Source organism: Phocoena sinus, chromosome 11 (genome assembly GCF_008692025.1).
Source record: "Phocoena sinus isolate mPhoSin1 chromosome 11, mPhoSin1.pri, whole genome shotgun sequence".
Lineage (NCBI taxonomy): Eukaryota > Metazoa > Chordata > Mammalia > Artiodactyla > Phocoenidae > Phocoena > Phocoena sinus.
In genome coordinates, this window is record NC_045773.1 from 55,884,971 (window position 1) to 55,899,622 (window position 14,652).

Consider the following 14,652-nt stretch of genomic DNA (forward strand, 5'->3'; position numbering starts at 1 on the left):
TACATTGTCTAATATACATTTTTTATTTTTGTGTGATATTTTTATGGGGGCAGGAGTGTGAATTTAATATCTGGATCAACCTGGCACAGTGTAGAGACAGTATTTGAGGAAGTAGGAGCTCCAGTGCAGAGAGGACCATAACAGATTAAATTCCTGGGATGTCTAGGCAATTGAACTGCACGTTGGAGTCAATACTATCTCCATCTCCAAGGGATATAGTTTGATATTATTCATTTTCAAACAGTTTCTCATAGGTACCATTTTTCTATCTTGGTTGTCAGTTGACCTCTTCGCTTTCTGTTTCTTGACTTCTCATTGGGGCAATGAGCCTTTAATCATCTGGGAGTTTCCTTCTTGGCAAGCGGAGATTCTTAGATAGCCAGGAGTAGGGAATCGGAGCATAGCAGGGCAGCTGGGCATGTGCCAGCTGAATCTGAGGTAAAGGGGAACTAAAATTTCAGCCTTGAATGAAGAGACCCACAGAAGAAGGCATCCCTATTATATTAGCTCCAAGAGAGGAAATGAAGAAAAAGATACAAACAAGAAGAGAGTAAGAGACACGAGCCTGTAGGTAGACACCATGAATGACAGTAGAGGAGAGAGCCTGTCCCAGAGCCTGTGGTCACCCAGTGCACCCAGAGCACCCAGCCAGCTGGGGGAGTAGGGAAAGAAGAGGTGAAACAAATGCTTTATTTTTCTCTGTTCTCATTCTTGCTTTAGGAGCCTATTTAATTTAAGCAGCCCTGAATTCATGGTCTTTGCTTGTATTAATGCTTTCAGAAGGTTAAAACCTTATGGCTCCTGATTCTTGAGTTTAGTTTTGTTTTGCATCAGATTTTTTCCTTGTCCCAGGGATTAATGGTATCCTCAGTGGAATCAGACTATTCAAATTTATCCTGACAGAACTCAAATCCTGAGAGTAACATTACTTCAGACAAAAATACACTTTGATTTTTTATGTATGTTTAAATACAATTTCTTAAGAATGCCCTGCTCTTTATCACACTGTCAAATATTTAAGATTCTAATTTCTGCCTCATGAGAAGCTAGGTTTCCCTATCTTTTAGAAAAGGGGAGGGGCACATAAGGAAGAACACTCCTTCCTATCTTCTGTGGTTGCCATCAGAAGTGCCCAGGGACACATCTGAAATGTCCGAGCAGAGAAGGTGCCTCATACTAAAATGACTGGCTCACAACTACCATGAAATGGATGTATGTGATGTTATTCCATACTTAAATATTTCTACTGAAACAGCCTTCCCTTCCAGCTGCTTTCAAGCTGAATAGAACAAAGGTACTGTTTATGCCAGAGAAAAAGTAGAAGTCCATCTGCAAGTACCTCAGATTTCCTTATACTGTGGATTAAATGGAGAAGTATATATATACTTCTCACTCTAAAATAGGAACCATCCAAATTGAGTCAAAGGCATTCACATTTCTGACATCTACTTTTTAATCAGATTTCTAATGAAAGCATGGTTTGCAGATGAAAAGTTTCAATATTAGAATACAGATACGGATAATTGAATTAATTTATAACAGTTAAACCAAACCCATGAAAACAGGTCCAATTCACTTACTCTCATCTCATCAACTTGAGAATTGAGTCTATTCATTAATTGTAGTGTGTGATTTAAAGTTTAAAAAGAATCAAAAAATACTGAAGGAGTTAGTATAATGAAATACTGTTTGAAATTTGAAAAATCTGGTTGCATTCCATAATTAATCTTCCCCGTGAGCTAGGGCTATAACTTAGAATCTTCTCAAGAGAATTAAAAAATTACCAAATGATGGAATTGTAAATCTGTTTCAAAAGACAATTATGGAGTCCTCAGTTGATTTACACTATATTGCCATTAGAGAAATAAAATTTAAAACTACCTCGTGGCTATTTTTATATCCATACTTCCTTTGAAAAAGCTGCTTTAAAAATACAAATATTTGAATTTAAACAAATAGTACATACTATTTTGTTTATATAAATATAAAAGTAAAAAATTATATCTCTTTTAGGATCTGAGACAAAATGGCCATAATTAAAAACAAGTGCAAGAGGAACAAAGTTTTGATGTTACTGTACCTACCTTTAATGTGATACTATAATGTCCAACAAACGTTGCATCTATCCATGATCTTGAATGGGGATCACCCAGGAATTCTATGTGATACTGTTCAACATCTCCATCCAGGTCATAGGTCACATATTTCCCTTTAAAAGGATCAGGGCAAAGTATCCCTGGCCAACTTTCAAAAGAAAATATTTTTATTATTTTGATGCTTTAAAAAAGGCAGACATTAATATATCTGTCACAATCACCTGTCAAACTTTGCCCTTTGAATTTTAATAACTTCTTTACAAATTTTAAACATAGTCATATTGTATCTTTTAAAAGTAGGATATTCAATTGATGCAAGTGATCATTTGTATCTTTGTAGATATAGAAAGCTTTGAAACAGTCACATACTCAAGACATTCATAAGATATGAGGAGAAAGACTCATAAGACAAAAGAATGATTTCCAGGGTCTATAAGAGACATTTAGGCACTGCTAATAGGAAAGATAAGAGAAAAAAGAGTCATCAGATTCATGGCAGGCTTGAATCAACTCTCACCAATCAGAATGATTAACTACTAAAATGTTAACCCACTGACAGGGCTTCTGATGGGGTAGGAGAGAGCTAGCGATTCATGAGCCAGGACTGCCAAAGTGGTTTGGGCTGTTCTGACACTGAACTTTGTAACAACTGTGAGAAAAGTAGAAATAGAGTCAGCGGTTCTGTGTTATCCCTCCCCCACCACACCTGTTCCACTGGCAGTGACCAAATGGCTAAAAATCCTCAGTACTGCAAATAAGGTTTATTCTTTACTAAAAATAAAAATACGTTCTTAGGGGAACGTACAGCAGAAATCTGACTGAATTTTACAGATCAAGATCCAAAATATGCATATCTAATATACCCAAGCATTCAAAAATCTGTACAATTATCAAGTTCTATTATTTATAATATTATAATTATCTGTACAATTATCAAGTTCAATTATCTGTACAATTAACGAGTTCAGTTTGCAGTACCACAGAGCGAAAAAGGTAGAGAAGTTCAAATTAGAAGATCCAGGCTCTAGTTCTGCCTTCTACCAGACAGGAGGCCTCAAGCAGGTAACTAGGCCTCACTATAACTCTGGTTCCTCACTGCGCTGTTTCAAAGTTCAAACAAACATGTGCTTTACACATTTTTGGTTTCTGGCAAATTAAAATGGTGTAAAGCGCCATCATTATGGACTGAATTATGTGATCCCACCAACCCGCATTCATATGTCGAAGTCCTGACCGCCAGTACCTCAGAATGTGACTGTATTTGGAGAGGGGGTCTTTAAGGAAGTAACTAAGTTAAAAGGTGAGCCCCAATCCAACATGATTAGTTTCCTTATAAAAAGAGAAGATTAGGACCCAGACACACACACAGGGAAGACCATGAGAAGACACAAAAAGAGAGACCCACCTACAAGCCAAGGAGAGGCCTGAGAAGAAATCAACCCTCTGACACCCTGACCTCAGAATTTTAGCCCCCAGAACTGTGGGAAAATAAGGGCTAGAGAAATTAAAAATTGAGTCAGACAATCTTTAAGCCAAAGAAGAATTGGAAATGATAATGGAAAGTCAAGTGAAAGTTCAGGACCTAAATGAAGAGGACCATCTGGTTGTTATCAGGCTCACGTCACGGTATCTTACTGCTATTTGGTGACTCTTACTGGGCTGCACTTAAGAGTTAAACTTGAGTGCAGTTTATCTTTTAAATCTACAATGGAAATATAAATTGCTGAGGGAACACACTCAAAAGAAGGGGGCTTCAACAGGCAAATGAATGACTAAGAATGAGTGGTAGCTGCAATGGAGACCCTCAACTTATCAGAAGTCAAGGAACAAGTGGGTCCTTCAATATGATCAATAGCTATTTTAAAAACAACCAAACTATGATTGTTACATTATATTTGTTTAAACTCTTTATAAAAGGTAAGGGGCTCATGTTTAATACTAGGTGATTTGCACTTCACAGCAATTTTAATATGGATTACTGTCAACCCAATACCAATTTATGAGCAGTACCTACTCCATTCAGTGTAAAACAGTCTCACAAAATGGATTTCTGATATTTAACACATGAAAGAAAGATTCTGCAGTTATTATGTGTAAGATGAGCTGCTACTTTTCTGACACAAATTCTGATACAACTATTTTTTAAGTGGAACCTATTGGGTCCCAGAGTATTCAATTTAAATTATTACTCAATAAAATATAAACAAAAAGAGATGACTCCTAAAAAGAATTAGATACCAAAAAAAGAAAAAAGCTTTGGTTCATTATTTAAAACATATTTTATTACAGAAAGTATTGCATACTGATTTAAAGATGAATTATGAAAAGTATTATGAAATGTCCAAATATCTGGGGTACTTTCAGGTGGTGCAAAGGAATTGTCTGACTCCTAGTCTGTACATATCAGCTAAAACAGAATGTACCAAACTACAGGAAAAGCTGAGCAGAGGCAATACATCATGTAGAAAACATGATTACTTCTCTCCAGCTGCTCCATCCATCATCATCTCTGACTTCCTGTGATTGAAGAAAGAAGGTGATGTCCATTTTTTCCCCTCACTCTGACCTCAATTTGAGTTCCCAAACTGTCAATGATGATAGTGCATTGTGCATTTCTACTTCCTGATTTTTCACTTTCATATTGAGGAGTAATTCTGAGTGTTGTGTGCGGCTTAAAGGTGAAGAGGGACAGTAAGAATAGGCCACCCAATGGAAGGGTGTCAGAATTACAAGGAAAGTGTATGGTCAATCTCAGAACCTGTGGGTGGTGGAAGGTAAAATGTACAAACACAACAAGGTCAAATAGACATCAGGTGTTGAAATCCACTTGCAGGAGGAAATGGAAAATTTTGGCAGGACAAGAAACTTCAAAGGAAAGTGAAAATACATTACAAAGAAACTAATGTCTTACACATTCCTTATCCAGCGGAAATGATCTTTAATGAGTTGGCTACTGCCTTCAATAAGTTGAAGCTTAAGCATGATAACAGCTGCCATGTATTTATACCGAATGAGAAGAAATATATAACTTTTATTTTCAAACTGTGGTCTGGATGTTTAAGAAGATAGCAGATTTACTTGGGCCTCATTCTTAATCTGTGGGAAACAAAATGGATGAGTTGGAATCATCACTAACTTAATGTCATACTTTCCAAGAAATGTCTTTGTTATACCTAACTGCAGGGACCGTTGGGAAGAGGAAATTTCTCATCTGCACACATATAAATCCATAAGCAAAAGTATGCAAATGAGAAATAATCAAATACTATTTTATAATACTGAAAGGATCTAGTAGAAACCACAATTTATAAATGTATATACTATATCTAAAAAGTATCACTGGATTGGTTTGTTAACTTAAAGGCATATCTGATTACTAAACTGTTTAGACTACAGTATTTAGAATGCAAATATATTTTCTATAAATTAATTTTCATACTTATGAGAAATCATTGTAAAATGTCTGGTAAACATGCCTAGTTTCTGCTTGATACTGTATTTTCCTATACTAAGTGAGAGATGCACTGCTAATTTTTACTTTTAATTTCTTTGCTCTTTCTAGCTAAATACAATGTATTTGATCAATCTTTAAAAATAAAGACTTCTTAAACATTATAGAGATAGTTTTTGTCTTCCTAGTAATGCAGACAGCCCCACCCTCAAGCTCACATAGGCATTACTCAAAGGCAAGAGGCTGCATAAGTATTTTATAAGTATGTAGGTGTGTGCTATCTTATAATGTGATGATAAATATAACTATTTTAATTTGATTTTCCATGGAGCTTGACCATAGACAAAGAAAATGATAGGCTCTTAACTATTATTTATTTTTATTATATAAAGATTAAGCAGGCATTTCTTGACTCTGTATCAGTCTCTCTTTAGCTTTTCAGCTTTATTGGAAAGTATGAACTCTTCTGAGAAAGAATAACTCTGAGATGTTGATAAGATTGAATTTCTGAGCCTTCAAAAGCTACGTATAAGGACATGGGCTAATAAGAATTGACCCAGATAATGCTACACTGTTAAGCGTCTCTGTAGCCAGCTGACTGATCTTCCCACTTGAAATTTCAGGGTCTATAACATTTCTTAATTAAGAACTGATGTTTGGCTGCTTTTAGTAGGCTAATTCAGCTTTATATTCTACTACTGCAATTTATCTTGTTATCATCTTTCTATTGTATTTGTGGAACTGAATAAGCAATACAGCAACAGATTTGAGTTTCTTAACCTGAATTTTAAGTCTGTGCTCATGTGTACTTAGTTTATAAAAAGAAATATATGTGACTACATGCCAAATGCATTCTACTCTTTCCAAACAACAAGAAGGTAGTTACAGCTGTATTCTGCAGCATTTTGACAGTCCTAATCATAGATTGGAGGTAATTTAGGGACTAGAGTAAAACATGCTTCATTCATATTTCAAATCCTAACCCTCAGCTACAAGTACAAAACTGCAAAAGAAATTCCTAATCAAATTTCTAACATAATATTTCAGACATAGTGACAAGATTCAAAACCATTTCTTGAATGAGAGTTATTGAAACTTCAGAATTTCCAGTAGAAAATACAAATGCTCTGCTTTCAAAATGTTAGAGATATGAAAAATGACAATGAGACTACAAATACCTTCATAAGTAACTTCAAAAATGAGTGTTCATATACATAACCATCTAGTTCCTCTTCATGCCCATCCTAGTTACACAGAAGTCAATTAATATATATATCTTTTTACAACATTTCATATTTGATCCTTAGAAAAACTCTCAGTAACAAAAGGTTACTCAGAGCTGATGTGTAACATTCCAAATCTCTCTGATATGTGGAAATCTCTCTGAGGTCGATATTAAGTGTATTGGTTGAATCTCTCTGCAAAGATATCAAGTGTATTGGTTTGCTAAAGTTGCCATAGGAAAATACCAGAGACTGGGTGGCTTAAACAACAGGAACTTATTTTCTCACATGTTTAAAGGCTAGAAGTCCAAGATCAAGGTCAGCAGATCTGGTTTCTCTTGAGGTCTCTCCCTGGCCAGCAGACTGTTGCCCTCGTGCTCTGTCTTCGCATGGTCTTTACTCTGTGCACATGCACCTCTGGTGTCTCTCTGCGTATCCAAATTTTCTCTTCTTATAAGAACACCAGTCAGATTGGATTAGGGCTCACTCTAATGGCCTCTTTTAACTTAATCACCTCTTTAAAGGCCCTTACATTCTGAGGTTAGAGTTTTAACTTATGACCTTTGGGGGAACACAATTCAGCCCGCAACGGTAAGTGACAGAGCAAGAGCATGAATCTAGGTACTGACTTGAAGGCCTCTCATGTGTGTTCTGTGTGTGTGTTACATGAGCCCATCACAGTCTCCCAATGAAAGCAAACGTCTGATATTTTTCATGGAGAATAGTTGAATATAAATGAAAACAAGATGACAGGAGAAAAGGAAGCGGAGGGAGAGGCCCTTCAAGATGGCAGAGGAGTAAGACGTGGAGATCAACTTCCTCCCCACAAATACATCAGAAATACATCTACACGTGGAACAACTCCTACAGAACACCTACTGACGCTGGCAGAAGACCTCAGACCTCCCAAAAGGGAAGAAAATCCCCACGTACCTGGGTAGGGCAAAAGAAAAAACAAAGACAAAAGAAATGGGACGGGACCTGCACCAGTGGGAGGGAGCTGTGAAGAAGGAAAAGTTTCTACACACTAGGAAGCTCCTTCACTGGTGGAGACAGGGGCTGGGGTGGGGCGGGCGGCGGGGAAGCTTCAGAGCCAAACAGGAAAGCACAGCAACAGGGGTGCAGAGGGCAAAGCGGAGAGATTCCCGCACAGAGGACTGGCACTCACCAGCCCGAGAGGCTGTCTGCTCACCCCCCGAGGCGGGTGGGGGCTGGGAGCTGAGGCTCGGGTTTCGGTGGGATCGCAGAGAGAAGACTGGGGTTGGTGGCGTGAACACAGCCTGAAGGGGGCTAGAGTGCCACAGCTAGCCAGGAGATAGTGCTGGAAAAAGTCTGGGCCTTCCTAAGAGGCAAGAGACTACTGTTTCGGGATGCGCGAGGAGAGGAGATACAGAACACCGCCTAAACGAGCTTCAGAGAAGGGCGCCTGCCGCAGTTATCAGCGCAGACACCAAAGACGGAAATGAAACGCTAACACTGCTGCTGCAGCCACCAAGAAGCCTGTGTGCAAGCATAGGTCACTATCCACACCTCCCCTCCCAGGAGCATGTGCAGCCCGCCACTGCCAGGGTCCTGTGATCCAGGGACAGCTTCCCCAGGGGAACACACGGCACACCTCAGGCTGTTACAACGTTACCCCAGCCTCTGCCAGTGCAGGCTCACCCCGCATTCCATACCCTCCCTCCCCCTGGCCTGAGTGAGCCAGTGCCCCTTAAACAGCCACTCCTCTAACCCCATCCTGTCTCGGCGAAGAACGGACGCCAGAGGGCGACCTACACACAGAAGCGGGGCCAAATCCAAAGCTGAATACCAGGAGCTGTGCGAACAAAGAAGAGAAAAGGAAATTTCTCCATGCAGTCACAGGAGCAGCGGATTAAATTTCCAAAATCAACTTGATGAACCCTGCATCTGTGGAATACCTGAATAGACAGCAAATCATCCCAAAATTGAGGCTGTGGACTTTGGGAGCAACTGTGGACTTGGGGTTTGCTGTATGTGACTGATAAGTTTCTGAAATTTATGTATATCTTAGTATAGTTTTTAGCACTTGTTATCATTGGTGGATTTGTTTATTGCTTTGGTTGCCCTCCTCTTTTTTATTTATTACATTCTTATGTTTTTATTTTAATAATATGGTTTTTATTTTTTACTTTAATAACTTATTTATTGTATTTTACTTTCTTTCTTTTTCTTTCTTTGTTTTTTTTCTCCCTTTTCTTCTGAGCCATGTGGCTGACAGGGTCTTGGTGCTCCAGCTGGCTGTCAGTACTGAGCCTCTGAGGTGGGAAAGCTGAGTTCAGTACACTGGATCACTGGAGACCTCCTGGCTCCATGTAATATCAATCGGTGAGAGCTCTCCCAGAGATCTCAGTCTCAATGCTAAGACCCAGCTCCACTCAACGACCAGCAAGCTCCAGTGCTGGACGGCCCATGCCAAACAACTAACAAGACAGGAACACAACCCCACTCATTAGCAGAGAGGCTGCCTAAAATCATACTAAGTCCACAGACACCCCAAAACACACAATTGGATGTGAACCTGCCCTCCAGAAAGAAAACATCCAGCCTCATCCACCAGAACACAGGCACCAGTCCCCTCAACCAGGAAGCCTGCATGACCCACTGAACCAACTTTACCCACTGGGGGCAGACACCAAAAACAATGGGAACTATGAACCTGCAGGCTGTGAAAAGGAGACACCAAACACAGTAAGTTAAGCAAAATTAGAAGACAGAGAAATACGCAGCAGATGAAGGAGCAAAGTAAAATCCCATCAGACCAAAGAAATGGAAAGGAAATAGCTACATAAAAAAGAATTCAGGGCTTCCCTGGTGGTGCAGTGCCCCGGTCCGGGAAGATCCCACATGCCGCAGAGCGGCTAGGCCCGTGAGCCATGGCCACTGAGACTGCGCATCCAGAGCCTGTGCTCTGCAACGGGAGAGGCCACAACAGTGAGAGGCCCGTGTACCGCAAAAAAAAAAAAAAGAATTCAGAGTAATGATAGTAAAGATGATCCAAAATCTTGGAAATAGAATGGAGAAAATACCTGAAACGTTTAACAAAGACCTAGAAGCACTAAAAAGCAAATAAACAATGATGAAGAACACAATAAATGAAATTAAAAATTCTTTACAATGAATCAATAGCAGCATAACTGATACGTGACCTGGAAGATAAAATAGTGGAAATAACTATTGCAGAGCAGGCTAAAGAAAAAAGAATGAGAATAATTGAGGACAGTCTCAGAGACATCTGGGACAACATTAAATGCATCAACATTCAAATTATAGGGGTCCAGGAAGAAGAAGAAAAAAGAAAGGGACTGAGAAAATATTTGAAGAGATTACTGTTGAAAATTTCCCTAGTATGGGAAAGTCCAGGAAGCACCGAGAGTCCCATACAGGATAAATCCAAGGAGAAACATGCCAAGACACACATTAATCAAACCATCAAAAATTAAATACAAAGAAAAAATATTAAAAGCAGCAAGGGAATCACCATAAGGTTAACAGCTGATCTTTCAGCAGAAACTCTGCAAGTCAGAAGGGAGTGGTATGACATATCTAAAGTGATGAAAGGGAAAAACCTACAACCAAGATTACTCTACTCAGCATGGATGTCATTCAGATTCGATGGAGAAATTAAAAACTATACAAACAAGCAAAAGCTAAGAGAAGTCAGCACCACCAAACCAGCTTTACAACAAATGCTAAAGGAACTTCTCTAGGCAGGAAAGAAAAGAGAAGGAAGACACCTACAATAACAAGCCCAAAACAATTAAGAATATGGTTATAGGAACATGCATATTGATAATTACCTTAAATGTAAATAGATGAAATGTTCCAACCAAAAGGAACAGACTGGCTGAATGGATACAAAAAAAAGACCCGTATATATGCTGTCTACAAGAGATCCACTTCAGACCTAGGGACACATACAGACTGAAAGTGAGAGGATGGAAAAAGATATTCCACGCAAATGGAAATCAAATTAAAGCTGGAGAAGCAACTCTCATATCAGAAAAAACAGACTTTAAAATAAAGACTATTACAAGAGACAAAGAAGGACACTATATAATGATCAAGGGTTCAATCCAAGAAGAAGATGTAACAAGTGTAAATATTTATGAACTGAAAATAGGAGCACCTCAATACTTAAGACAAATCCTAACAGCCATAAAAGACAAAATCGACAGTAAGACAATGATAGTAGGGGACTTTAACACCCCACTTTCACCAATGGACAGATCATCCAAAATGAAAATAAATAAGGAAACACAAGTTTTAAGTGATACATTAAAAAAGATGGACTTAATTGATACTTATAGGACATTCAATCCAAAACAACAAAATAATCTTTCTTTTCAAGTGCTCATGGAACATCCTTCAGGATAGATCATATCTTGGGCCACAAATCAAGCCTTGGTAAATTTAAGAAAATTGAAATTGTATCAAGTATCTCTTCTGACCAAAATGCTATGAGACTAGAAATCAATTACGGAAAAAAAAAAAGTAAAACATACAAACACATGGAAGCTAAACAATATGCTATTAAATAACTAAGAGATCACTGAAGAAATCAAGAGGAAAGCAAAAAATACCCAGAAACAAATGACAATGAAAACAAGACGACCTAAAACCTATGGGATGCAGCAAAAGCAGTTCTAAGAAGCAAGTTTATAGCAACAGAATCCTGCCTCAAGAAACAAAAAACATCTCAAATAAACAACTTAACTTTACACCTAAAGCAATTAGAGAAAAAAAGAACAGAAAACCCCCAAAGTTAGCAGAAGGAGAAAAATCATAAAGATCAGATCAGAAATAAATGAAAAAGAAATGAAGGAAACGATAGCAAAGATCAATAAAACTAAAAGCTGGTTCTTTGAGAAGATAAACAAAATTGATAAACCATTAGCCAGACTCATCAAGAAAAAAAGGGAGAAGACTGAAATCAACAGAATTAGAAATGAAAAAGGAGAAGTAACAACTGACACTGCAGAAATACAAAGGGTCATAAGAGATTACTACAAGCAACAATACGCCAAAAATAGACAACCGGGAAGAAACGGACAAATTCTTAGAAAAGCACAACCTTCTGAGACTAAACCAGGAAGAAACAGAAAATATAAACAGGCCAATCAAAAGCACTAAAATTGAGACTGTGATTAAAAATCGTCCAACAAACAAAAGCCCAGGACCAGATGGCTTCCCAGGCGAAATCTATCAAACATTTAGAGAAGAGCTAACACCGATCCTTCTCAAACTCTTCCAAAATATAGCAGAGGGAGGAACACTCCCAAACTCATTCTATGAGGCCACCATCACCCTGATACCAAAACCAGACAAAGGTGTCACTAAAAAAGAAAACACAGGCCAGTATCACTGATGAGCACACATGCAAAAATTCTCAACACAATACTAGCAAACAGATTCCAACAGCACATTAAAAGGATCATACAATATGATCAAGTGGGGTTTATCCCAGGAATGCAAGGATTCTTCAATATACGCAAACCAATCAATGTGATACACCATGTTAACAAACTGAAGAACAAAAACCATATGAAACACTCAATAGATGCTGAAAAAGCTTCAACAAAAGCTTACACCTATTTATGATAAAAACCCTCCAGAAAGTAGGAATACAGGGGACTTACCTCAACCTAATAAAGGCCATATATGACAAACCCACAGCCAACATCGTTCTCAATGGTGAAAAACAGAAACCATATCCACTACGATAAGGAACAGTACAAGGTGGCCCATTCTCACCACTCTTATTCAACATAGTTTTGGAAGTTTTAGCCACAGCAATCAGAGAAGAAAAAGAAATAAAAGGAATCCAAAAGAGAAAAGAAGAAGTAAAGCTGTCACTGTGTGCAGATGACATGATACTATACATAGATAATCCTAAAGATGCTAGCAGAAAACTACTAGAGCTAATCAATGAATCTGGTAAAGTAGCAGGATACAAATTGATGCACAGAGATCTCTTACATTCCTGTACACTAATGATGAAAAATCTGAAAGAGAAATTAAGGAAACACTACTTTTTACCACTGTAACAGAAAGAATAAAATACCTAGGAATAAACCTACCTAAGGAGACAAAAGACCTGTATACAGAAAATTATAAGGCACTGATGAAAGAAATTAAAGATGATACAAACAGATGCAGAGATATACCATGTTCTTGGATTGGAAGAATCCATACTGTGAAAATGACTATACTAACCAAAGCAATCTACAGATTCAATGCAATTCCTGTCAACCTACCAATGGCATTTTTCACAGAACTAGAACAGAAAATTTCACAATTTATATGGAAAGAGAAAAAACCCCAAATAGCCAAAGCAATCTTGAGAAAGAAAAATGGAACTGGAGGAATCAGGCTTCCTAACTTCAGACTATACTACAAAGCTACAGTAATCAAGACAGTATGGTACTGGCACAAAAACAGAAATATAGATCCAAGGAACAGGATAGAAAGCCCAGAGATAAACCCATGCACATATGGTCACCTTATGTTTGAGAAAGGAGGCAAGAATATACAATGGAGAAAAGACAGTGCTTTCAATAATGGTGCTGGAAAAACTGGATAGCTACATGTAGAAGAATGAAAATAGAACACTCCCTAACACCATACACAAAAATAAACTCTAAATGGATTAAAGACATAAGTGTAAGGCTAAACACTATAAAACTCTTAGAGGAAAACATAGGAAGAACACACTTTGACATAAATCACAGCAACATCAGTTTTGACCCACCTTCTAAAGAAATGGAAATAAAAACAAAAATAAACAAATGGGACCTTATGAGACTTAAAAGCTTTTGCACTGCAAAGGAAACCATAAACAAGATGAAAAGACAATCCTCAGAATGGGAGAAAATATTTGCAAATGAAGCAACTGACAAAGGATTAATCTCCAAAATTTACAAGCAGCTCATCCAGCTCAATATCAAAAAAACAAACAACCCAATACAAAAATGGGCAGAAGACCTAAATAGACATTTCTCCAAAGAAGACATACAGATGGCCGAGAAGCACATGAAAAGCTGCTCAACATGACTAATTATTAGCGAAATGCAAATCAAAACTACAATGATGTATCACCTCACAGCAGTTAGAATGGGCATCATCAGAAAATCTACAAACAACAATAGCTGGAGAGGGTGTGGAGAAAAGGGAACCCTCTTGCACTGTTGGTAGGAATGTAAATTGATCCAGCCACTATGGAGGTTCCTTCAAAAACTAAAAATAGAAGTACCATACGACCCAGCAATCCCAGTACTGGGCATATACCGAGGAAACCATAATTCAAAAAGAGTCATATATGATGTTCATTTAAGCACTATTTACAATAGGCAAGACATGGAAGCAACCTAAGTGTCTACTGACAGATGAATGGATAAAGAAGATGTGGCACATATATACAATGGAATATTACTCAGCCATAAAAAGAAACAAAATTGAGTTATCTGTGGTGAGGTGGATGGACCTAGAGCCTGTCATACAGAGTGAAGTAAGTCAGAAAGAGAAAAACAAATATCGCATGCTAACACATATATACGGAATCTAAAAAAAAAAATGGTTCTGAACAATCTAAGGGCAGGACAGGAATAAAGATGCAGACATAGAGAATGGACTTGAGGACATGGGAAGGGGAAAGGGTAAGCTAGGAAGAAGTGAGAGAGTGGCACTGACATATATACACTACCAAATATAAAATAGATAGCTAGTGGGAAGCAGCCACACAGCACAGGGAGATCACCCTAGTGCTTTGTTAGCACCTAGAGGGGTGGGATATGGAGGGTGGGAGGGAGACGCGAGAGGGAGCGCATATGGGGATATATGTATACATAGAGCTGATTTACTTTGT

At 38.2% G+C, this 14,652-nt stretch overlaps 1 protein-coding gene across 3 annotated transcripts in view; it reads right to left on the reverse strand.

The window, feature by feature from the left end:
* ZCWPW2 (zinc finger CW-type and PWWP domain containing 2) overlaps positions 1-14,652 on the reverse strand; it is a 151,907-nt gene that overhangs the window by 76,811 nt on the left and 60,444 nt on the right. For all 3 annotated transcript variants that reach the window (XM_032647904.1, XM_032647903.1, XM_032647905.1), the window contains exon 3: positions 2,085-2,244. In XM_032647904.1, coding sequence (XP_032503795.1) covers positions 2,085-2,244 — 160 coding nt within the window. The remainder of the gene's footprint in view (positions 1-2,084; positions 2,245-14,652) is intronic.